Source organism: Rhinatrema bivittatum, chromosome 9, assembly GCF_901001135.1.
Source record: "Rhinatrema bivittatum chromosome 9, aRhiBiv1.1, whole genome shotgun sequence".
Classification (NCBI taxonomy): Eukaryota; Metazoa; Chordata; class Amphibia; order Gymnophiona; family Rhinatrematidae; genus Rhinatrema; species Rhinatrema bivittatum.
Window position 1 is genome coordinate 127,835,507 of NC_042623.1, and position 25,317 is coordinate 127,860,823.

At 41.0% G+C, this 25,317-nt stretch overlaps 1 protein-coding gene across 5 annotated transcripts in view; it reads left to right on the forward strand.

Annotated features, from left to right (window-relative positions):
- Positions 1-25,317, forward strand: part of CNOT4 (CCR4-NOT transcription complex subunit 4) — a 420,537-nt gene that overhangs the window by 180,022 nt on the left and 215,198 nt on the right. For all 5 annotated transcript variants that reach the window (XM_029615559.1, XM_029615557.1, XM_029615558.1 and 2 more), the window contains one exon: positions 14,295-14,419. In XM_029615559.1, coding sequence (XP_029471419.1) covers positions 14,295-14,419 — 125 coding nt within the window. The remainder of the gene's footprint in view (positions 1-14,294; positions 14,420-25,317) is intronic.

Consider the following 25,317-nt stretch of genomic DNA (forward strand, 5'->3'; position numbering starts at 1 on the left):
GGCTGCCATTTCTGTGTTCATGACTGTCTTGTGATTTTCTGTTTGTTCCATGAGTCTCTCTAGTTGTGATTATCCCCTGTGTATGCCACTGTTTTCCTACAAGCGAAGAATCAAAGGGTGATCGGTGTAAAACAGCCTTTATTAGAAAGAGCCCGACTCTGGCCGAGTTTCGCTCCTAAATGGAGCTGCCTCAGGGGCTATCGTTGTGGGTTGTCTTCAATTGTGATTAAACACTGTACTTTCAGTACACTGTAGAAGCGCTAAACGATGTGTGGAACTATGACCTGACAATTTCAAAATTTGTTTTTGAACACGGCTCTTAAAGGACTTTATATTATTCTATACATGCAATCAACAAATGCTGAAGACTAACACGCCAAGTTGCACAGCCTGGACTGTACATGTTTTCTGAAAGTACAGTGTTTAATCACAATTGAAGACAACCCACAACGATAGCCCCTGAGGCAGCTCCATTTAGGAGCGAAACTCGGCCAGAGTCGGGCTCTTTCTAATAAAGGCTGTTTTACACCGATCACCCTTTGTTTCTTCGCTCATCGGCAATTTGGATCGGCTTCCGCTTTGTTTTTTGGGTCCAACTGTTTTCCTACATACATATTTGTTGGCTCTAAAACTTTTTTCTGCAAAATTGACCAATTCTTATAATTCATTTTTTTCTGCCTAGACACTGAGGTAGAACATTTTTTTAATAGCTGGTTAGCACATGCCTCCTTCTCACACACCTAATCATCCTACTTTTTTGTTTTTATATAGAATCATCTCAGTGAAGGAGGAAGGCTCTTTTCTGTAACTTTTTTCATTAAAGCAAAGTAGTCCCAGTGTTCAAATCTGGTATTTATAAGATACTGTTTCCTAGGGGTTACAAGGAACACTAGTAAAGGAAACTTTTAATTTTTATTGAAATGAAAGTATAAATGATCAGAGTAGTACAGTATGATAACTCTGAGCAGCAGTCTTTAGAGAGTCCTTGTGGAGTCTGCAGTGTTAGCCTCTCTGTATCCGATTTTCTGGATTGAGACTTGAGATTGCTTAGCTCAGCGTGTCCCAACAGATATGCAGTCATAGTTAAAGAAGTGTGCCACTGCGCCCCGTAGCTTTGCTGCTACAGAAGTTTTCCTGGTTCTGATGGCAACACAAAGCTCATCCCATTGCCGCATATGCTGAAGACTGTTGCTCCCCAATCCTGGTGGCGCCATGAAGCTCATTCCTCTGTCATCACCGAAGTCTCCTCAGTCCTGATAATACCGCAGAGCTCATCTGGCTGCTGCCTCTGAATTGTCCGCAATGTTGGTGGCACACAAGCCTGTCCGGTTACCACCGGCAAATTCTCCATGGTGCAATAGAGGCCATCATTTTGCTGCCAAAGTCTCTCCAATGCTTGAAGTAGTGACAAGAGTCCACCCCTTTCCAATTACTGCTCTCCAGTTCTGATAGCAGCAGTGTCACAGAGCTTATCCCATCTCTGAAGATGGTGAAGCTGCCAGTGGGAAGCCTGCGTGACCCAGTGTGCATGTTCAAAGCTCATGGGCCTAAACAGCTAAATTAATTGGCTTTCCTAATTTCACACACAATCTACTTTATAACATTCCTCACTTTGGATCGAGTCCACCCTAAGGATCCAATCACCTTCACGTCTGTTACGCTCTTCCAGTCAATATTTCTTAGACATTCCTTCTTCCAAATCAGCGTTATCTATTTGTGACCAGAGAACGCTCTTTTCCCATTTATGGCTCCACATTATGGAACTTCCTACTGAGTCACATTTCCCTAACCCACGATAAGACATTTTAAAAACTTTTTAAAGCATACTTGTTTAGCATAGCTTTGCTATTCTTGACTGACACCCTTTAATGATGTGTTCCATGTGTAATCTCAGCCTTGATTAACAACTGTTGTATGTTGACATTTTTTCATTGTCTTGGTTATGATCAGCATTCCTGTAGCATGATGATGATGGTTTTTGCCTGTTTGTTGTTTTACAAAATTGTATGGTTTTTTTTTTATTGTACCCCACCATGAACATTTTGAAAGGGTGGGTAATAAATACTTTTAAGTAAATAAATAGACTAGCCTGCAAGTTTTGAAAATTCTCCTGGACATCAGCTGCTCATGCAGCAGAGGAGGAGGAGGAGAAGAGCAACTGCAAGAGCAAGCGCTGTGACAACTCATGCCCAAAGAAGGCACATACGAGCCGATACAGTACAGTGCACTCCGATGGAACGCACTGTTAACCTGCCATTGGACGTGCGTTTTCGACGTGCTAGCATTACCCCTTATTCAGTAAGGGGCCAAAAACGCGCATCCAATCCCCCAAACCTAATAGCGCCCGCAACATTCAAATGCATGTTGATGGCCCTATTAGGTATTCCCGCGCGATTCAGAAAACAAAACGTGCAGCCAAGCCGCACATTTTGCTTTCAGAAATTAGCGCCTACCCAAAGGTAGGCGCTAATTTCTTCTGTGCACCCTCCGACTTAATATCATGGCGATATTAAGTTGGAGGTCCCGAAGGGTAAAAAAGAAAAAAAAAAATTGAAGTCTGCCCGCGGCTGTCGGGTCGAAAACCGGACGCTCAAGTTTGCCGGCGTCCGGTTTCCGAGCCCGTGGCTGTCAGCGGGCTCGAGAACCGACGCCAGCAAAATTGAGCATCGGCTTTCAAACCCGCTGACAGCTGCCGTTCCGGTCCAAAAGGAGGCGCTAGGGACGCACTAGTGTCCCTAGCGCCTCCTTTTGCCTGTTTTTACCGCCGGGCCTCATTTAAATACAGAATTGCGCGCACAGGAGAGCGGGCGTTCGCCCTCTCTCCCGAGTTTTTACTGTATCGGCTCGATAGTGGTCAGAGCCTGCTGCAGCACTGGCAGTCTTCTGAGGAGAAGAGCAGTTGGAGCAGGAAGCTAAGAGAAGGGCAGAGCACATGAAAGCTGATCATTGGTTGCAAAACCAGAAGGGAATTATGCACTGCAGAAGAGTAAATAGTAGTGAGTGCAAATGGAGCAAGTAAGGAAAATGTTTCCAGATTCTGCAACTCATGGCATGTGAGGGCGATGGAACTCAGCAGCTCAGGTGAAAGTATGAGGGGCCAATAGAGGGGATGATATAATGGAATGGAAGAGAATGAGGGGAAGAATTGTTCCCCCTTAGCAGCTCTATAGATTAGGTTGGTGGTTCTTTGGAATGGGGGTGCAGTGTCCCACAAATTTATTTTTATTTCTATAACTGTTCCATAGGCTGAAAAACACTGGCTTAGCTTATAGCAGAATTGATATAAGAGGTGCCATGCTGGGTCAGACCAAGGGTCCACCTACCTAGTATCCTGTCTTTGAGAGTAGTCAATCTGAATTTTTTTGAAGTATCTGGCAGATCCCAAAGTGTAGATGTATTTCATGTTGCCCAATCTCAGGAATAAGCTTTTCTCAAGTCTACTGGGCTTATAATTGTTTTATGGACTTTTCTTCCAGGAACTTGTCCAAAACCCTTTTAAACTCAGCTGTATTAGATGCTTTGCCCACATCCTCTGGCAATAAATTCCATAGCTTAATAGTGCATTGAATGAAAAAATACTTCTTACAATTTGTTTTAAATCAGCGATAGTTAATTTTATGGGTTGTCCCCTAGTTCTTGTACTTTATGAAAGCTTAAGTAAGTTTCCTTTATCTGTTACAACCCACTAATGATTTTATAAACTGTATCATATCTGTCGTTTCTTTTCCAACCTGAAGAGCCTTAACCTGCTTAGTCTTTCTTCATTAACAAGTTGTTCCATCCTCTGTCACTTTTGTTGCCATTTTCTGTACCTTTTCTAGTTCTTCTATATCTTTTTTGAGATAGGGTTACCAGACCTGCATGCTGTATTCACAGCATAGAACTATACAGAAGCAAATAGTCTCATTTTTATTCTCCATTCCTTTCCAAATAATTCAAAAAATTCTTATTTGTTTTGTTTTGTTTTTTACTGCAGCTGCATACTGAGTTGAGTATTTCAATGCATTGTCTAGAGTAACTCCAAGCTCCTTTTCCTGAGAGGTGATTCCTAATATGGAACTCAGCATTGTACACCTTTAATGACAATTATTTTCCTTATGCTCATTAGATGTGTACAGTTTTGTTTTGTGTTTTGTCATTTTTTGCTTGATTTTGTTTTTAAAATGTTTTTTTTGGGTTTTTTGTTTTTCGTTAAATTCATGGTTAGTGCACTAACAGGAAACTAAAAAAAAAATTGTTAATGGTTCCAATGAAATGAAGTAGATAATGTCTATTTTAATGTGACAGTTTTCACAATAAATTCCAACTGTCATTTAGAAGCCCAATTCCCTAGTGTAGCATGTTCCTTCTGCAGATCCTCACAATTTTCTTGTGTTTTAACTATTTTAAATATTTGTCATTTGCAGATTTGATCACCTCACTCGTTGCTCCCTTTTCCAAATGATTAATGATTGCTAAGCAATACTGGTCCCAGAAGAGATCACAGGACTCCACTATTTGCTTATTTCCATTGGGAAAACTGACTCTTTTTCCTATCTTTCTACCAGTTATCTATTTACAGTAAGGCACTGCTTCCTATTTAGTTTCCTGAGGAGGATCTCTTTCAAACATTTTCTGAAAATCCAAATGCACTGTATTGACGAGTTTACCTTTGTCCACAGCCTTGCTCACACCTTCAAAGAATTCTAATATTTTAGTAAGGCATAATCTCCCTTTGCTAAATCCATACTGGTTCTTCTCCATTAAATCTTGTTTATCTGTATATTTAGTAATTTTATTTATTGATTTTGACTTGATTATCTACTTTATCAAAATCCACAATAAAATTCATTACAATAAAATACAAATTTTGTTCTTAACAGATTTTTCCATTTTAACTGGCTTACTGATCTGTAGTTATTTGGGACATCCCTGGAGCCCATTTTGAAAATTGACATTACCTTAGCTACTCTCCATTCCACAGGTTTAGAGTCAGATTGGAACGAAGTTAAAGAATACCAGTAGCAGTTATGAAATTTCATATTTGAGTTCTTTTAGCACCCTGGAGTGAATACCATCAGATCCCAGTTATTTGCTATTGTCAATTTGCATTATTTCAAGATTCACATTAATTTGTTTGTTCCTCCAAATCATCATGGTTCTGATTTGGATATGTTCCCAATATCCTTGACAATAAAGACCATAGCAGAGAACTAATTTGTTTTTCTGCTATGGTCTTTTCCTCTTTTAAAATACAGGGAGGACAAGGTAGATAGGAATTAAGGTATAAAAAGATAGATCAATATCTGGAAGGGATATTGGCGGTCCTGGATATAATCTGTTCACCATGGACAAGCAGGTACAAATACAGCTACACAAGTGGATAATGATCATCCGGTGCTTTGGAGTGTATATCTCATCCAGGAAAGAAAAAATAACCTTTCAGGGCATGCTTAGGAATTCCTGCATTGCCATCGTCACATGAGTCTCTTCAGTCTGTTTCATCTGCTGAAGCATGCAGTCTGTTTTGGCTGTCTGGAAGAGAGGAGGTACAGGGGAAATATGATTAAAATGTTCAGATACCTGAAAGGTTTTAGTGACGTACGACCTTCAAATCTTTTCTAATGGAAAGGAAACAGAACTAAAAGTTAAAAATGAAACTCCGTGGGAGGGGGACAACTTAGGTCCAACATCAGGAAATATTTCTTCACGGGGATGCCTGGAATGCCCTTCCAGAGGAGCTGTTGAAGACAAGGACAGTCAAAGCATTGAAAAGGGCATGAGATGAAAAACTGTGGATCCTTAAAAGCTAGAGGATGGAAATAAGGAAAAGAGTGCATGGGGTAACTTGCTGGTGCACAAGTTACTACTCTTAACCAGTAAACCTTGATGCATTTTGTTGCATTTGTGGACCCTTAGGCTGAGGCAGGTTTGGTGCAATCTACAGGGAGGAGCCCTGCAGGTTCCCACCGTCGTCAGGTGGACCCAGAGAAATCAGATACCCAGCTGGAGCTTTGCCTATACCAGCCTCATTCCCCTCAGGTTGAGCCTTTGGGTGCCAGGGCTGGCAGGTCTTAGATGGGGACTCTGCTGATGGCAGATATGGAGGGCCTTGGATAGCAGGGTCATAGGCGAGCAGAGGTCAGACGAGTCCAAGGTCTGGGTTGTGGTTGGAGTCAGGCGGCGGTGCAGCATATCCAGGAGCAGGCAGTGGGTCGGTGGCAGGCCACGGTCAAGTGTATCTGAAGTCAGGCCAAGGTCAATTCGGGTATCTATCCAAAGGGAAGAAAGGACAGGCAGGTAGGATGGGTCAGGCAAGGAACACTGAAGACTGGACTGGACCAGAAGACAAGAGGCTGAAGACGAAGCTGGGCTAAAGACAAGACACTAGCAACACGCTGTACACCATTGCAGTGGGACCTGTTGCTGAGGTGCTGAAGTAGTGTCAACAAGGGCCTTTTATAGGCTTGATTATGACATCATAGGGAGATGCCTTGAGCCTCTTCCCGCCTGGGCCCTTTAAATATGCTGACGTGCCTTAAGAGGAGTGGGACCATCAAGCAAAGGTATCATCCTGCCATGTGGAGTGTCGGCTGCGTTTTGCTGTGTGGGGGCACAGTGGGTCACCATGGAGAAGCCTGGAGGGACTGAGCCATGTCAGGAGGCAACATGGAAGGCCTGGCTGGGGAGGTAAGTGAAGTGGTTTGTGGGAATAACCCACGACCACTGATCATAACAGTATACGCCCTCTTAAGCTCCCTCCCTGAGACTTTGGGTTTCTTGGAGTATCGATAATAGAAGTTGGTACCCCAAGAGATCCAAAATGTTGGAGGCTGGCTCTAAAGAATTTTCTTCTGGGCCGTAGTTCTTCCAAGAAAGGAGGGATTTAATTCTTTGCAACTATGGTGGGAATCCAACACCTCATCCACTTCGTCAGGTGTTTGGTTCATTCCCATAGTTCAATTAATTCCTGGGTGGAGAGTTGAGCTGCTGGTGAAAGCAATGTCACAGGTATTTATTTATTTAGACATTTTATATGCCATCATTCCAAATGAAGATCGCAACAGTTTACAAAAGAAACATTCATACTATAGATCAACACAACACTGATTAATATAAATCTACTGTGATTTTATGATATATATTAACTAAAGGTTTAGGCTAGCAGGTTTGTAGTACAGCAGATCTGTTTCAACAGTTTTCACAGAATAGTCAGGTAGTTGTCTTAAGATACTTAAAATATCTCATTACTTATTACTCTTTCTTCGCTTATTATCTTTGAACTTGATATTGTAGTTCTCTGCATTCTGATATTTTTAAGTTAGGTTATATACAGGGGAGGCAGTGGTTGTTTCCCATAGACCAGCTGAAATGGGAAGATCCAGTGGCTTTGCTAATAAGCATATTATAAGAGAACTCGGCCCACTGCAGAAAAGTGGCCCAATTGTCCTGGTGCTTATTGACATATGAGCTAAGGAAGGTCTTGAGTGTGGTTAATGCACTCTTCTTGTCCATTACCTTGCGGGTGATAGGCAGTAGTGTAATCAAGTGTAATGCCGAACTTCCTGCAGTGGGAGCACTAATAGCATTCAGTGAACTGGAATCCTCTATCAGACGATATGTGTTTGGGCAAGCCATGCAGGCAAAAGTCATGAGTGAAGAGAGACACCAGCTCATAAACGAGTTGCAGTAATCTAGTTTGGAGTGAACTAGTGATTGCAATACTGCTCGAAAGTCAGTGGAGGATAAAGCTTAAGGCTACAAAGCACTCGTAACTCATTAAAGGCATTTGTTGCAACTACCTTTATATGCTGCTTCAAGGATAAATCTGGTTCCAATTGGTCTTCTAAGTACTAGCGATGAAACCTTAATTACCTGTTCCTCAAACTGAAAAGAGGAAGGGAAATTCTCCAGTGGGAATCTGCTTATTATCATAAGGTTTGTCTTCCTGATATTAAGATCCAACTTATTCTGAAACATCGATTCACATATGGCGCAGAGATAGGTTAACGTTTTGTATAAAGAAATAATTCCTTAGGTTACTCATGAGTCTACCCCCTTTCATCCTCATCCCATGACATCTTTGTCTAGCGCTTCCTTTCCATTGAAGGAGGCCTATATCCTCTTCATGGAAACCTTAGAGGTATTTAAATGTCTCTAAGAGAAATCAGGGAAGCTATCCAATTAGTCAGTGCAATAATAATGGGAGATTTCAGTTACCAATTTTATAACAAAAGGAGTCAATACAGTAACCCAATAGGTAAAACTGTCAGTAACAAGGGCAACCGAATAAGATTTAAATTATAGCCTAAGTGACGGTGTCATCAAGCCAGACGTTGTGATTTTAACCCAAAACCCAACCGGTCCTCTAATCATTCACCATCACTATAAAACTTGATTTTATTAATTGAAAAAATAATTTTTGAAAATTTTTTGATTTTATCATAAAGTTAAGTCAAAAAGACTTTCAGAAACAGTCTTTGATAGACACTCAACTCCGTTGACAATGTGAAGAAGAATTGATAAGCAATCTCTCAATGCATTTGCCTAAGATAGAACAAAAACGATCTTAAAAAAACATTCTCAAAGTGAAAAGGAAAGGCAAAAACTTATCTGACCACCGTAGGCTACCAGTTCAAGATGGACACAAAGTCTCAGAAGTTCTTCTTCATCGCAAGGAGGAAACGAGGCTGATGGCCTCTCAATAAATATTCAAGCAGATGTGATGTCATACGATGACGTTGTTGAAAGATGCAAATCACAGAAATTATTAATCAATTATCGCAGCATGTAACACAAGCACTATATCATAGGAAAAGGCACAGTGTTAAAAAACATGGACAGAAGACTAGAAATATAAGATGATTATCCTAGGAACATACGCAAATCGAGATCTGTGTTAAGTCCCGCCGGACTGACTGTCCACAGACGATAAATCCATCGCTGCTCTGATTTCAAAAGCTGTACTTCACGATTTCCCCCACGACAGTGTGTAGGTATGTGATCAATAGCACAAAAGGTAAGATCGGTGAAAACATTATGAGCCAAACAGTGGGCAACCAAAGGCTCATCAACGTGGGAATTTTTTATGTTGGATCGATGCTCAATCATCCGCGTTTTGAGAAGACGTTTGGTCTTACCAACATACAGTAGATCACATGGGCAACGGATTAAATAAACAACCATTGTAGATGTACATGAGGTTGCATATTTCAAGAAAATTGTATAACCTGATTTTAGAGTGATACTCTGAGTCACTGACATAGACATCGGACAGACAGAACAGTTATTGCAAGGTTGATGAGAGCCATTAACATCAATACTGTTGTTATTAGTAGCAAAATCAGAATGCACCAACATGTTTTTTTAAATTGGATGCCCTAGAGAATGTGATTCGAGGGAGGGATTGAAAAACCCCATGCAACTGTAAAACATGCCAATTATCATAAATAGCTTGTCGAATCCTGTGTGCCTGAGGAGAGAAAGGCAAAACACAAGTGTACAAGGAAGAATTGTCATCAGAGGCAGAGGAGGGACGAAACAACCACTCGCGATGTGCAAACTTGGCACGTAAATAAGCCTTCCGAATACATGAGCGTGGATACCCACATTGCAGAAATCGTTCAAAAAGACCTTTAGCATGTATCTCGAAATCAGCAGCAGTAGTGCATAACCTTCGTAGTCGTATAAATTGACTAATTGGAAGATTGGAGAGCATACTGATTTTCGAAAAATAGAGGTTCGACCATGGCCCCCGATTTGGCAAACTTATATATGGACACTTTTGAAGATCATTGGCTAACTCAGAACCCTTTTTCTGGTCAATTGGTGATATGGAAATGTTATATTGACGAAATGTTTCTAGTATGGAGAGGCTCCTGTGATAGTTTTACTTCATTTTTGAGCTGGCTAAATACTTGCGATCCCCATTTGAAATTCACATCAGAGATCAATGATTCCTCCATATCTTTTTTGGATATTCAGATCACCCTTACTGGGGAGGGTTTTATGACCTCTATTTTTCGAAAATCAGTATGCTCTAATACTTACCTTTATTTCCAAAGTGCTCACCCCAGGACTTTTAAAGCCAATCTTCCAATTAGTCAATTTATACGACTACGAATGATTAGAGGACCGGTTGGGTTTTCGGATAAAATCACAACGTCTGGCTTGATGACGCTGTCACTTAGGCTATAATTTAAATCTTATTCGGTTGCCCTAGTTACTGACAGATTTCAATTACCCCAATATTGAATGGGTAAATGTGACAACAGGACTTGCTAGAGACAAAGTTTCTGGATATAATAAATGATTGCTTCATGGAGCAATTGGTTCAGGAACCAACAAGAGAGGGAGCTATTTTAGATTTAATTCTTAGTGGAACGCAGGATTTGTTGAGAGAGGTAACGGTGGTGGGGCCACTTGGCAATAGTGATCATAACATGATCAAATTTAAACTAATAACTGGAAGGGAGACAATAAGTAAATCTACAGCTCTAACACTAAACTTTCAAAAGGGAAACTTTGATAAAATGAGGAAAATAATTAGAAAAAAACTGAAAGGTGCAGCTGCAAATGTTAAATGTTCAACAGGCATGGACATTGTTTAAAAATACAATCCTTTGCTTTCATGTTTACTAATGAGGATGTTGGGGAGATACCAGTTCCAGAGATGGTTTTCAAGGGTGATGAGTCAGACGAACTGAACCAAATCACTGTGAACTGAGAAGATGTAGTAGGCCAAATTGACAAACTAAAGAGTAGCAAATCACTTGGACCGGATGGTATGCATCCTAGGATACTAAAGGAACTCAAAAATGAAATTTCTGATCTATTAGTTAAAATTTGTAACCTATCATTAAAATCATCCATTGTACCTGAAGACTGGAGGGTGGCCAATGTAACCCCAATATTTAAAAAGGGCTCCAGGGGAGATCCGGGAAACTATAGACCAGTGATCCTGACTTTAGTGCCGGGAAAAATAGTGGAAACTATTCTAAAGATCAAAATCATAGAGCATATAGAAACACATGGTTTAATGGAACACAGTCAACATGGATTTACCCAAGGGAAGTCTTGCCTAACAAATCTGATTCATTTTTTTGAAGGGGTTAATAAACATGTGGATAAAGGTGAACCGGTAGATGTAGTGTATTTGGATTTTCAGAAGGCATTTGACAAAGTCCCTCATGAGAGGCTTCTAAGAAAACTAAAAAGTCATTGGATAGGAGGCGATGTCCTTTCGTGGATTACTAACTGGTTAAAAGACAGGAAACAGAGTAGGATTAAATGGTCAATTTTCTCAGTGGAAAAGAGTAAACAGTGGAGTGCCTCAGGGATCTGTACTTGGACCGGTGCTTTTCAATATATATATAAATGATCTGGAAAGCTATACAACAAGTGAGGTTATCAGATTTGCGGACAATACAAAAATATTCAGAGTAATTTAATCACAAGTGGATTGTGATACATTACGGGAGGACCTTGCAAGACTGGAAGATTGGGCATCCAAATGGCAGATGAAATTTAATGTGGACAAATGCGAGGTGTTGCATATAGGGAAAAATAACCCTTGCTGTAGTTACACGATGTTAGGTTCCATATTAGGAACTACCACCCAGGAAAAGATCTAGGCATCATAGTGGATAATACTTTAAAATCGTCTGCTCAGTGTGCTGCAACAGTCAAAAAAGCAAACAGAATGTTAGGAATTATTAGGAAGGGAATGGTTAATAAAATGGAAAATGTCATAATGCCTCTGTATCACTCCATGGTGAGACCGCACCTTGAATACTATGTACAATTCTGGTCGCCACATCTCAAAAAAGATATACTTGTGATGGAAAAAGTTCAGAGAAGGGCAACCAAAATGATAAAGGGGATGGAACAGCTCCCCTATGAGGAAAGGCTGAAGAGGTTAGGCCTGTTCAGCTTGGAGAAGAGATGGCCGAGGGGGGAGATATGATAGAGGTCTTTAAGATCATGATAGGTCTTGAACGAGTAGATATGAATCGGTTATTTACACTTTCGGATAATAGAAGAACTAGGCGGCATTCCATGAAGTTAGCAAGTAGCACATTTAAGACTACTCGGAGAAAATTATTTTTCACTCAACGCACAGTTAAGCTCGGGAATTTGTTGCCAGAGGATGTGGTTAGTGCAGTTAGTGTAGCTGTGTTCAAAAAATGTTTGGATAAGTTCTTGGAGGAGAAGTCCATTAACTGCTGTTAATCAAGTTTACTTAGGGAATAGCCACTGCTATTAATTGCATCAGTAGCGTGGGATCTTCTTGGTGTTTGGGTAATTCCAGGTTCTTGTGGCCTGGTTTGGCCTCTGTTGGAAACAGGATGCTGGGCTTGATGGACCCTTGGTCTGACCCAGCATGGCAATTTCTTATGTTCTTATGTTCATATTTCCAATATTCCATTTCCTTTAAGTTAGACATGTTTAGATCTTTAAATCTCTAAACGTATCCACTTTAAATCAAATTTTTCATGATAGAGTAGTTCTGCGCACACATCCTAAATTTCTGCCTAAGATGATGTTGGACTCCCATCTTAATTAGTCAGTCATTCTTCCAACATTCATTCCCAGGCTACAGGTCCACAAAAATGAGCAAGCACTGCACAGTTTGGAGTACAAGAGAGCCTTGGCCTTCTACCTGGAGCAGAATGACCCCCTTAGAAAGTCCACCCAGCTTATTGTTTCTTTAGATACCAACAAACCTGAGATTTACATTGTCAAACACACTGCAATCCTGTTGGCTAGCCGATTGCATCTTCTGTTATGCCCAGGCAGGTCTGAATCTGGTAGTTTATTTCAAGGCTCATAGTGGTATATTTTAAAAGGAGCGCGCACGGCCTATATGTGCACGCGCACATATACACCCAATTTTATAACAGGCGCGAGCATGTTATAAAATCCGGGGTTGGCGCACGCAAGGTGGTGCCCAATTGTGCACCTTGCGTGTGCCGAACTGCGCTGGCTTCCTCCGTTCCCTTCCCCCTAGTCTGACCTTCCCACCCCTTCCTCTAATCTTCCCCCCCCCCCAGCCCTACTCTAACCCCCCTGCTCTTTATTTTACCTTTTGCCCCTGCTGGCCGATTGCCGGCACACGACCTCTGACACAGTGGCAAATGGCCGCTGTACCAGGAGCCACTGACCCCGCCCCTTTTGCAAGCCCCGGGACTTACACGCGTCCTGGGGCTGTACGTGTGCCACCGGGCCTTTTGAAAATAGGCCCGGCGCGCGTAACCCCCTTTACACACGCTTTGAAAATCTGACTCATAGTGTCAGAGCTATGGCAGCATTGTTAGTCTACTGCAGATTGATTTCCACTGATAAGATCTGGAGTTCCCTGCACACATTCAATTTGTATTATTGTTTGGATAGCGACTCCTGATATGACAGTAAGTTCAGCCAATATATCCTGAGGAATCTTTGAAGTCGAGAACCCAACTCCATCCTCCCTAGGGCCCATTGTTTTTTGTTCCAGGCTGCTTCTATAAGAATAGATATGCAGAAAAATAGCTTGTTGCCTCAAAAAGCAGCAGTTTCCCATTGGTACCGTTTTGGTTTTCTTCACTGTTTTTTGTTTGGTACAATCTGTAGATAGGGATTTCCCACTTTTGAGGACTACCCTCATATTTATCCTTGGATGAAGAGTTGCTTATCTGTAACTAATGTTCTCTGAGAACAGAAGGATTTAGTCTTCATGAAATTTGCCCACCTCCCCTTGAAGTTGACTTCTTTAAGTTAAATTATAGATGGAAGGAGCCTCCCTTGGAAATCCTTGGCATTATGGCATGCTTCACATATCCAGTGGGGTATGCTCGAAGTTCTAGAAACTTTGAGATAAAAATTCTGTCTCTGGCTTCATCTGATGATGTCACCTACTTGTGAGGACTGATATCCTGCTGTCCTCGGAGAGCAACAGGTAAGTGACTCTGCTTTCTGAGTGTAGGCTAATATGATACATGTGGTCATCCTTGGATATACAGCTTGCTTAAAAAGATAGTATGTTGATTTCAACCTTCCCAAAGCTGTCTTGGCTATATATGAAACTCAGAATTCTGGAACAAACTTTGAAAAATGAATAATTGCAAGCCATGTCATGGAATATAACATTGCCCCTTAAATGAATTTATTTTTCATGTCATTAATTTAAAAAAATTCCCAAGTAAATTTGGCTGGTAATACACACGAGTTTGGTGGAACTCCGTATGTAAGGTAGTAATACCTTTGAAACACATTATAATTCAGACCACCAGTTTTTCACAGGCATGGCTGACTAAAACTGATTCTGCTCCTAACAGGGAGGCAAACACCAAGAATATGAACAGAAACTGCTGCAGGAGTTATACAAACTAAATCCAAATTTCCTTCAGCCATCTGCGGGTACAGTCGACAAGAACAAAAACAAAGTGATGGCACTGCAGAGGTAAGTTCTCACTAATTAGTGATAGCACCTTTTTTTTTTTTTAATACTAAAAGTTATCACTACATATTAGGTTTAGAATAAAAACAGGCCCCTTATGCTTTTTATTTTTTACATTTCTGACGCCATTCTTCTCCTATACATGATTGTGGGTTATGTGTTCTAGCAGTTAATTACTATCTGGTTTTCCATGAGTATCTGTAAAAGTCCCATTGTACATATATAACTAGTTATGAGGTCTTGTTTATTAAATATAATTAAGCATAGATGCTATTTCTGCAAAGTTCAATATTTTCTGTAGGCTTATGAGTCAGGTGACCTGTAGTGTGCCACATTAAGGAGCTTTTCATGCTTAGAGTTCAAGAATTTACAACTCTGTTTTTTCCCAAGTTCTCTTTGCTCCTTTAGTCATTTGTGCTTGTTTTAAAACTATACTTTTATATACTATTTTCTTTATGTAATTTATGCTCCTCATTTGACAGTAACTTACTTTGAGATTGTAGGGAAAAATGGGAACTCAGGACCGAAATAATAAATAGATTTTCCCCTAGCAGCTATATTCTGCTCTTAGGAGTTTTCAACTCATTTGGAACCTGCTCAGCTGAGACTGGTGCCATGAACCTGTATTTTTTACCTACCCGACTCTCTCTCCCCCAATTTTATATCCTACTTCACCCACCTGCCTACTGTCTAGTCCAGCCATTGAGACAATAGTCTTCTAGAGAATAGACATGGACCATGTTTCCTCTTTAAGACCTGCCTCTTTCTGCATGCATTGTTACTTGAAAATGGGCTCTGCTTCTGAAAAGTTGACCCCAATCCAGCTGTCCTCTGAATGTAAGATTTCTCATGTAGCACTGTCAAAATGCCTGTTTTCCATTTTGAAAGTTTGCAGTAGATAGTATTCTGTGATGCATAAGCATTAACACAAGTTTATCTACTGGTGGATGCATTTCAAAACTTGGCATCTGTTTTTGTGTTTTGACATACCACTAGTGTTTTGGTGCTGCATGAAAGCTTTTGCACACAATTGCTTCAGTGATTCAAGGAATAGCTTTGCACAGAGTGCTTTAATGTCTTTTGAATGTATACTTGCCTCATTATGGTTCTCCACGTGCCAACATGACTCTCTCAGATGTTTATTACTCCCGAAGACTCAGCTAATTCTTAACTATGTGAGTGCTTGGGTAGTTCTTAGACTTTTTATTAGTGCTATCCTTGATACAAAGGCACTTCTTTATGAAGTTTCAGTACTTTCAAGCTACAAGGTATTTTGAATATGCCCCATGGTTGCCCAGCAGCTCCTCCAGAAAGCTACCATTTCTTGTGAGTGTTTGCATATCTCAATATTACTGTGCCTTAAGATGGCATTGTTATTATCAATTTGCTACTTTCAGGACCATGAAACTGCTTGCTACCTCAAGCATTTTTCAGGGGCTTGAGACTGCTTTAACGCCTCTGAAGACTTATCTGTTGAATATTTTGGGATAGTCTTAATGAAGCAATACTTGATTTTTTTCACTACCTTGAGGTTGCTTAGCACTTGATGACTTTTTATTTCTTGAGGCAGCTGCAAAGCTTTTGTTTGTATAGTAACTAGTTCTTCACTGTTTTTCTGTGTCTTGAAGATTTCTTTTCTTACTATTTAGTGATGTCAGGTGTACTTCACATTTCATGAGTGCGACTGCTTCTTGAGATAACCTTAAATTATCAATATTCTAAAGATGCTTCTCTTCCTAGAGATTATTTTGCTGATTTAAGAATATTTGTATGCCTGAAAGAGCTGTCTCTTTAAAAATGCCTGAAGTGTTTCAGTCATTGGAAAAGTTCAGAGATATATTGTAGGTTCTTTGGAGTGGAATAGAAAGCCCACTGGTTAGAACTGCAGCCTGAAAACAAAAGAAGCCAGGCTTCAAATCGCATTGACACTGTGACCTTGAGCATATCATTTCACCATCCATTGCTTCGAGCACAAACTTAGGGAAGTGATTTTCTACCCCAAGATATTTTATCGTAGGAGGGGCCAAATATCACAGGAGACACCCCTGTGATATTTAGCTCCTTCCCGACAAAACATGGTGTAATTTTTGACTGCGGGAGAAACGAGCAACCAAAAATCAGGCGGTGAAATGGGCCTAGTCGCATAATAGTTGCCCACCTCAGCTGGGGTCATCAATGCATTAAAAGGCCTAAAGCTCAAAAAACTCTCTCCCGCAAAGTGGCAAATTGCTCCTGGATGTGTTTTCAGACTTCTGCCCACCCCCAAACCCCCACAGAGGCAGCTTGGACCCCCAAAAGTAAAAAATAAGTCCAAGAAAACGTGTGGCGATGCCCCACCCCCTTCTCCTAGTTGTCAAAATCACCTCCTGCTCCAAACACAACCCCTCCTCCTTCCAATAATCCCCCCTCATCCACCTTCCCCTTAGTCAAAATAAAAAAAAATCCCTGGGTTGTAATGGCTCCTTCCACCCCCAACTAGTAAGAAAAAACTGTGGTAGTCTAAAGGGGGATATCTTATCTTCACACCTTCCTACCTGTAAAAAGTAGCATTGGCGTATAGTGGAGACCCCAAGCTCTGGGCCCAATCGATACCATTTTCCAAAATATCATCTTTGCCCCCATCACATAATAGGGTTAAAGTCCTGGGACTGGCTTTTGGCCATGTGAGGGTGGGGGCAGGGGTGAGTTTCTGAATTTTACTGTGGGACCATCGGGAACCAGCACTAATGTCCCAGTGCTCTTGTGGTAAAATAATATCTCCCTTAAAAGGAATAAAATAATGGGCTGATTTTTTTTCTAAGCCAGTCATATTATTCTATTTGCATAGGATTAGGTATGCATGAGCTGTTTTGCATGGATTTGCAAAATTCATGCATGCAAATACCATGCAAAGCAGCCCATTGTAATACGGGTGAGTTTCTGTCCGAAAACTCATGCAATATCACCACGATAAGGCTATTTTGTGTGATATGCAGCATTTATTACAAAATAAGCACTGTTTAATATACATTGTAGCCATATCATAGCTTTGTGAATCTAGGCCTTATATTGCAAGCCCTCTGTTGCCAGGAAAGAGCCTACTTTATCTGAATGTAAAAGCCTACTGTATCTGAATGTAACTTGCCTTAAGCTAAAGGTGTCAGCTAAATCTTAAAAATACATTTGATATTCCTAGATACTGTTGGGAATTACTGTAAACTTGTATCTCATGAATCCTTCAGCTCTTAAAAGGGACACTCCATGTCAAGTGGAACAATTGAGAAAATCATCCACACTTGACTTCCTTCAAATTGAATAACATTTTTGTGTGGATGTTCACTAGGACCTCAAACAGAAGTATGCAGAATGTTTCAGCTGTATCTCTATTGGTTCAAGATCTAGAGGCATCTAATGAAGGTTACTCTTTAGAGTACTGTGCTCCGTGCAACACAAAATGGCCACTTTGTCCGGGCACCGCAGCCAAACAACCCCTGTTAGGGGTCTGAAATTTTGTGGATTATTATAACCTCTGGTGCCAAGTTCCTGTGCAAAGTTTGGAACTTAACATGAGCTTGCCACCCTTTCTATAGGCCAGCAAATTATGTGAAAAATTTTACAAAAGAAATTTAAAGCCTACTTTGGCTCCTCATTGCTCCTGATGTGTACTTCAATTCAGGCCATAACTGGATCAGTAGTCATGGCCCATGATGTACATCTAGGATTAGCACTAGGAGGCTTTGCAGCCAACTGGAAGCAAAGATATAGTTACATAAAGACGTCACCTTTTTATACAAATTTTCATCCTTTTTTTGGGTGCAAATATCTCTACTGTGTAGTTTATATATTTTTTTCCTTCTAATGTCATTTGAAAGAGCACCTTTTTTACTACAAAAATCACCCTGTTTCGTCTTTGACCCAGCCTTGCTTTCGTCAGAATTACAGTACCAAAGACAAGTATCATTTGCATGCGTGAATGCACTATGTTGAGTGCCAAAGATGGCTCTTTTTAACTGTGAAACATGCAAATGAGCTAGAGATGTGAAATTTTACAATGCAGTTTAGTTTACTGTGCTTACCACACTTTTAGCTTTTGACACATATTTGTTTAGACATATTTTCATAAATTTGTCAGTCAGTGCAAAACCTTGTATGCTGATTAGTTACCTTGCATTGGTCAGTGGTGGTTGAGCCACTGTAAGTCAGCAAAATTGACAACCCCATCACCTAGGGGCCACTCCAGACAGCCGTACAAGGTACCAGCCACAGGTTTCCAATCTTTTATTTAAGCACAAAACAAGAAAAGGCAAGAAACTACATACAATAATTGCTTAAATTGCAGATTTCACAAAAATTCACTTAGTGATTTTTCCTGCCTTGCACATGCTTTTGAATGTCCCATCAATGCATGACAAAGTGGCTTGTGAATAAATGTACTGCCTGCCTGATGAAGTTGTTATGGGTGCATCAAGGATAGCAATAATGTGCTCTTCTGGAACCCAGCAGGTGTCTCTACAGGGCGGCCAGTAAAATGACCCGGCAGAACTTTGGGGGTGCAAGAAATTGATCAAGACATCTCGTTCCTCAGTTGAGACTTTGCATATATGGCCAATCCACCAGGTTTTACCCTAGATGCAAGCTGTTTACTGACCATGTTGGAAGCTGGATACTTGAAGGGAATGAAAATATTCACATTCATGTTCTAGAACACTTGCAGTGAATGAGGTGACATCATTCAAAATTTTGCTAATGGAAATGTTAGTTGCATCAGTGGGCTTGAATTGATGATTTTCCCTTGTGCCAGCAATTGGCACAAGGGAAAATCATCAAGTCAGAGCAAGATATGTCTTCCTGTACGTACCCGGATCAGTCCAGACAGTGGGTTGAGCATCCTTTCCAGCAGGTGGAGACAGACTAAAACTTGCAGGATGCCCTATATCAGGACAGCCTATCCTCTAACCCTTCAGTATTCGTCTGTCTCCAGCAGGTGCAGCATCTCCCCTTCGGTTCTCTGCTGTAGGCTAGTCAGCCTCTTCTTTCTCTTTAGGCTCAAGCAAGTACTTCTTTTGGTTCTTGTTTTTAAAAAAAAAAAAAGGATCTCTGAAGGAAATTTCTGCCTCCTTTAGTGCTTTTCTGTTTTTTGTGTGGGAGACGTCCGTCTCCCAGCTCTTGCCCGGCTCAGGGGGGGCTTGTCCCCTTTTGCAGGAAGGGGTTCCCTGCATGGTCGCTTCGCTATCTCCAGGTCACCAATGACTTCCGGGTATCGGACCATCTCTTCGTCCTTTGGAGTGGTCCCAACCGCGGTAAGCAGGCTTCTAAGACCACGATTGCGCGGTGGTTGAAGGAAGCCATTTCCTCGGCGTATCTTTGTCAAGGTCGTCCGCTTCCTGAGGGTCTGAAGGCCCATTCTCTGCATTCTCAGGCTACTTCGTGGGGGAGAGTCAATCTGTCTCCCCGCAGGAGATTTGCAGGGCCGCCACTTGGACGTCTCTGCACACTTTTGCTCGGCACTACCGTCTGGATGTACACGCTCCGGTGTTCGGTTCCTTTGGGCGGCAAGTGCTTCGAGCGGGACTGTCCCAGTTTAGGGAAGCTTTGGTACATCCCACTGTCTGGACTGATCCGGGTACGTACAGGAAAGGAAAATTAGTTCTTACCTGTTAATTTTCGTTCCTGTAGTACCACGGATCAGTCCAGACGCCCTTCCCTGTCTGTCTTCTGTCCTCTCGAAGCTTGTTTTCTTACAGGTCTGCAGATTTTCATATTTTCCTTGGTGCAAGATTACTGAGCATTTATACCAGAAGCCTTGGTGGTTATTTTATACCAAGTTTATGCAAGAGCGTATAGGTATACTATGCTTCTACATTAATCTATGGTTGCTCCGTTAAGCTTTTTGGTTACTTGCTTGATCCTATTCTTGGGTTTATTGTTTTATGCTTTGACATACATTATACTGAAGGGTTAGAGGATAGGCTCTGTCCTGATATAGGGCATCCTGCAAGATTTAGTCTGTCTCCACCTGCTGGAAAGGAGGCTCAACCCACTGTCTGGACTGATCCGTGGTACTACAGGGAACGAAAATTAACAGGTAAGAACTAATTTTCCTATAAGCTACAAGCATGGTAAGCCCAACAAGCTTCGCCACACTGTAGAATTTCATATCTCTAGCTCATTTGCGTGTTATGCGCAGGGTGCCAAAGATGCCTCTTTTTAACATAGCATGCCTTCGCATGCAAGCGATGCATATCGATTGGGACCTTAAATCTAACTAAAGCAAGATCGGGTCCAAAATGAAACCGGGTGACTTGTAGAAAAAAACATGCTCTTTTAAATGACTTAAAAAAGAAAAGAATTAAAAGCTACACAGTAGAGATACTTGCACCTTAAAATTGGCAAACATTTGCATAAAAAAGTGACATGGTGTCTTTATTTAATTATATCTTTGCATTCAGTTGCCTGTAAGCCTCTTGTGCAAATCTTATAGGTATATGCCATGGGCTATGACTACTGGTCCAGTCTGGAGCAATGAGGAGTCAAGGTAGGCCTTATATTTCTTTTTTAACATTTTTCACATACTTTGTTGGCCCATAAAAAGGACGGCAAGCTCAAGTTATGTTCCAAACTTTGCACTGAGAATTGCCACCAAGGGTGTGCTAATCCACAAAATTTCAGGCCCCTAATAGGTGGTGTTGGGCTATAGCACTTGGACAAAATGGCCATTTTAGGCTGTGCAGAGCATGGTACTCAGAAGTAACCTCCATTCATCTGCCTCTAGCTCTCCAACCAATGGAGATCCAGGTGAAAAATTTAGTATGGCTTTGGTTGAGATCCTAGAGAACATCTGTACAAAATTGTGTTCAATTTGGAGGAGATTAAGCATGGACCCCTGGTCCACTTCATAAGGAATGACCCAAAAGTATTTGGCATATGAGCTCCTCTTATTATCCCTTGTGACCTCGTGCTTTGGTAGTAAAGGTTAACATTTGTTTGCAAGTGTTATAATTGTGTGTTCTGGGAAACTAGGCTTTTGATAAATTTTGTGAACTAGTAGATGTAGGCATTTGTGTGCCAGTGTTATAATCGTATTTGTTCTGGGAAAAGAGACTTTGGATTAATTCCTTTCGCTAGCTAAATTTAGTATTTAATTGCCATTCTTAGAATTGTGATTTAGCAAATGACATCTAATTGATCTGAGAAGGTGAGAGTACTGGTTCCTAGGCAGCTAATCACTAATTTGACTCACCCCCTCCCTATCCATTTTTTACTCTTCATAGTCAGTTTTGTGATGTATAGATTACACCCATTAGGAGGAAAACCTTCAAAATGCTGCCAGTTAGTGATTTAGAATGACATTCAGTTAACCCTATGTCCGATATTAAAAACAAAAACAAAAAAAACTGAGCTTCTAAATTTAGGTTCCTAAGCTAAGTTAGGCATTTAGAATCCTAAGGTTTCAGCTGAAAATTCACATAAATTTAGATGCTTAAAAGTTCTTAAACCTAGATTTAAGCTCCTAAATTAGATCCCTAGTTATGAAAATCAGTGCTAAGGTTCTGTTTCCTTGCCTAACTCCGCCCCAGTAGCCACCCACATTTTAGGCTTCTAAACTAGGAGCCCAACTTTAGGGACTCAGTCCTAGTATATTTTCAAAAGGGCCAATTTAGGTTCCTCAGCTCTTAAAAACTTTGCCTTCCTGTTTTTGGGAGTTGACTAATTTTAGTTCTGTTGCTTGTCATTCACAGTCACCTAGTAATAAAATTTAAAAACCTTAGATTTAAAAGACAAATTAATTTTTAAACACTTAAACTAAGACATAATCACTTGTTAATCAGCTTTTAAAACTTTAGCAACTCAACAAAATTAAGATGCAGACAGAAGTCCAGCAGCGAGATGGGACTTTCCATTTTTATGCACTACTTACCACATATATGTTTTTCTCTTTGTGAGAGGTTGCATGTGTATACCTGGTGCAAAGAATTACTGGCTCTTGGAGAACAATTCCAGTCTGTGGAGATTAAAGTGGCTGACTTGAAGGGAGCTGAGACAGACAGAGAAGTATACAGAGTAGACCTTCAGGGACATAGTAGAATGGTATCAACTTAAGTCTAGCAGTTCTTGTGCTGCTTTGGAGTAGCACAGTCACTTGACAGGAGACTATCACTTTGATATTACAGGATGTGATCCTGCAGCTTAGACCTGCCCTCCAGATGATGTTTTATCGTCTCTCTGAGTATGTATCTCCTGATGCATGTGCCCAGGAGGGAAGGGTTAGGACGGCTATTATAATTGATGATTCGATCATTAGCAATATAGATAGCTGGATGACTGGTGGGCCTGAGGATCACTTGATAACTTGCCTACTTGGTGTGAAGGTAGGATAGGATTTTAGAAAGAGCTGGGGAGAAGCCGGCTGCCATCATATATGCAGGAACCAATGACATAGGAAGGTGAAGAATAGAGATTCCTGAGACTAAATTTGGGCAGTTAGGTAGAAAATTGGAAACTAGAATCTCCAGGATTGCATTCTCAGAAATGTTCCCCATTCCACACTCAGGACCGCAGAGCCAGTCTGAACTGCATAATCTGAATACATGGATGAGAGATGGTGGTGCAGTGAAGAGGGCTTTAAATTTAACAACTGGGAAATGTTTCTGGGGAAGGGGCGTCTTTTCCAATTAGATAGGCTCCGCCTTAACTGGAGTGGAGCCTAGCTGTTTGCGCTTTTTAACAAGGAGATAGATCATGGAGGAAAGCCAGCAGTCATTCAGAAGGCTCAAAGTTAATTATCTTGTAAGGATACTTGTGAAACAGGGAAGTTAGACTATCCCAGTAGAGATGTTGTAGTTCGGCTGAAATAGCACATACAGATGTAGATAAAGAGTATCATTTGCTAATAAGCAGGTTGTGAATACAAAGGGAAATTAAAATACAAATAAAAAAACATACTTTAATTATGTCTTTACTTTAATTATGTGATTACCAGAAATCTGAGTACTGTATTTTCCAGTGTATAAGTCATGTTTTTGTTTCAATGATTTCAGTGACTACAACTTATACACTGGTACAACTTATATACTGTCACAATCTCTCTCTCTCTCATATCCTCTGCTGTTAATCTCGCTGTACAAACAAGTGCATCTTTTTCAAAGGTGCAACTTATCTACCAACTTTTTCATCAAAATGGCAATTTATAGGGGGAATATGATTTATACACTGGAAAATATGGAAATAAGATTAGTGAGTTATATGAGGATCCTGATGACACAGACATTTCAGAGACATGATGGAAGGAGGATAACCAATGGGACACTGTGATACCAGGGTATAAATTTTATCAACTTGACAGGTTGATCAAATTGGTGGCGGGATAACACTTTATGTAAAAGATGGCATAGATTCAAGCATAACAAAAATCCTGCATGAAACAAAATGCTCTATGGAATTTTTATGGGTAGAAATTCCATTTGTGATGACTAAGAATATAGAATTGGATATATGCTATTTGCCACCTGGTCAATATGAAGATACTGATTGTGAAATCCTAGATGAAATTAAAAAAGCGAATACATTTGATAAAACAAATATAATGGGAGATTTAAATTACCCCAGTATTGTTTGGGTTATGGTCTGACCAATGTATACTAGAGAGGTTAAATTTCTAGATGCCAAAAATGACTGCTTCATGGAGGAGTTGGTCCTAGAGCTGATGAGACGTCCGCCTACTTTAGATGTAGTCCTCAGTGGAATGCACAGCCTAGTGCTAGGAATTACTGACATGGGGCCACTAAGCAATAGTGATCAAAATGCAATCAATTTTGATATAATCAGTGGAGGAAGGAGATTAAATAAAACTACTGCAGTAATATATAACTTTCAAAAGGAAGACTAAAATGAGGAAGGAATTTAGAGAGAAATGAAAAAGAGCGGTTGCAAACTTTGTGAGAGGCTTAGACATTGTTTAAAAATATAATTTTGGAAGCTTGTCGACAGTCGAAGCCCGAAGCGCACTGATAGCTCGAAGTGTTCGCACGATGCGCATTTGATGTGAAGCTCGACGCCAGTGCATACTACGGCGCCCAAATCGACACACATTCACACAAAGGCTTGACGCATAGGCCGAAGCAGACTATAACAAAGCAGCACGGATTGCCCAAAACAGGGGGACTTCCGGTTAAGGAAGGAACAAAGGTGGGAGAAAGATCAAAGCCAACGCAGTCCGACAGGGAATTGATGCATTTGCATACCACCTTAGGAAAATGGGGCACAATAGGAGAACAGAGGACAGACACTTCTATCTCAGGCGCACACAGGAGACATCGCTCTAAAGACAGCCACAGGAGCCACTCAAGGGACACAACACGAACCCATTCCATCGCCTCCAGTCCTCAATCGATACAACAGTCGCCATTATCAAGACAACACTTGACAAGTGAATTTTCGTCAGAGGAAGAGGGCATGCAGCTACCATCCAGATTCTCCTCCTCTACCACTTCTAGCTCAAGGGTTTATTCTGACTTCTCTTCGAGGCTCCCACAAAAGGTGGGAGCAGAAGGAGAAGACATCTTATTAGCGGCTATATCTCCAGGTCGCAACACAAAACAATCGAAGCCTCATATGCCACCTCAAGCGCAGCAGGCTTTTTCAACCTTATCGCTAGCACTTTCAGGATTCTTTGACTCCCTGCAGTCTGCTTTCATGCTCCCTCCATCTCCTGTGGCTAGTCCAACCAGATCGCTCTCTGCATCGAGGGAGCCAACGCCAAAACCCATAGTAAGGACCCCTCCGCCACGCCCAACCACACAGATACCATCTCCGTTACCCTTTTGATCACCTCGGTCGTCTCCAGACACGTCCACAGGATATTCTTCAGATCCAAGAGATGAAACTCCAGAAGCCTACTCTCCCCCGGAGGAGTTGTCATACCC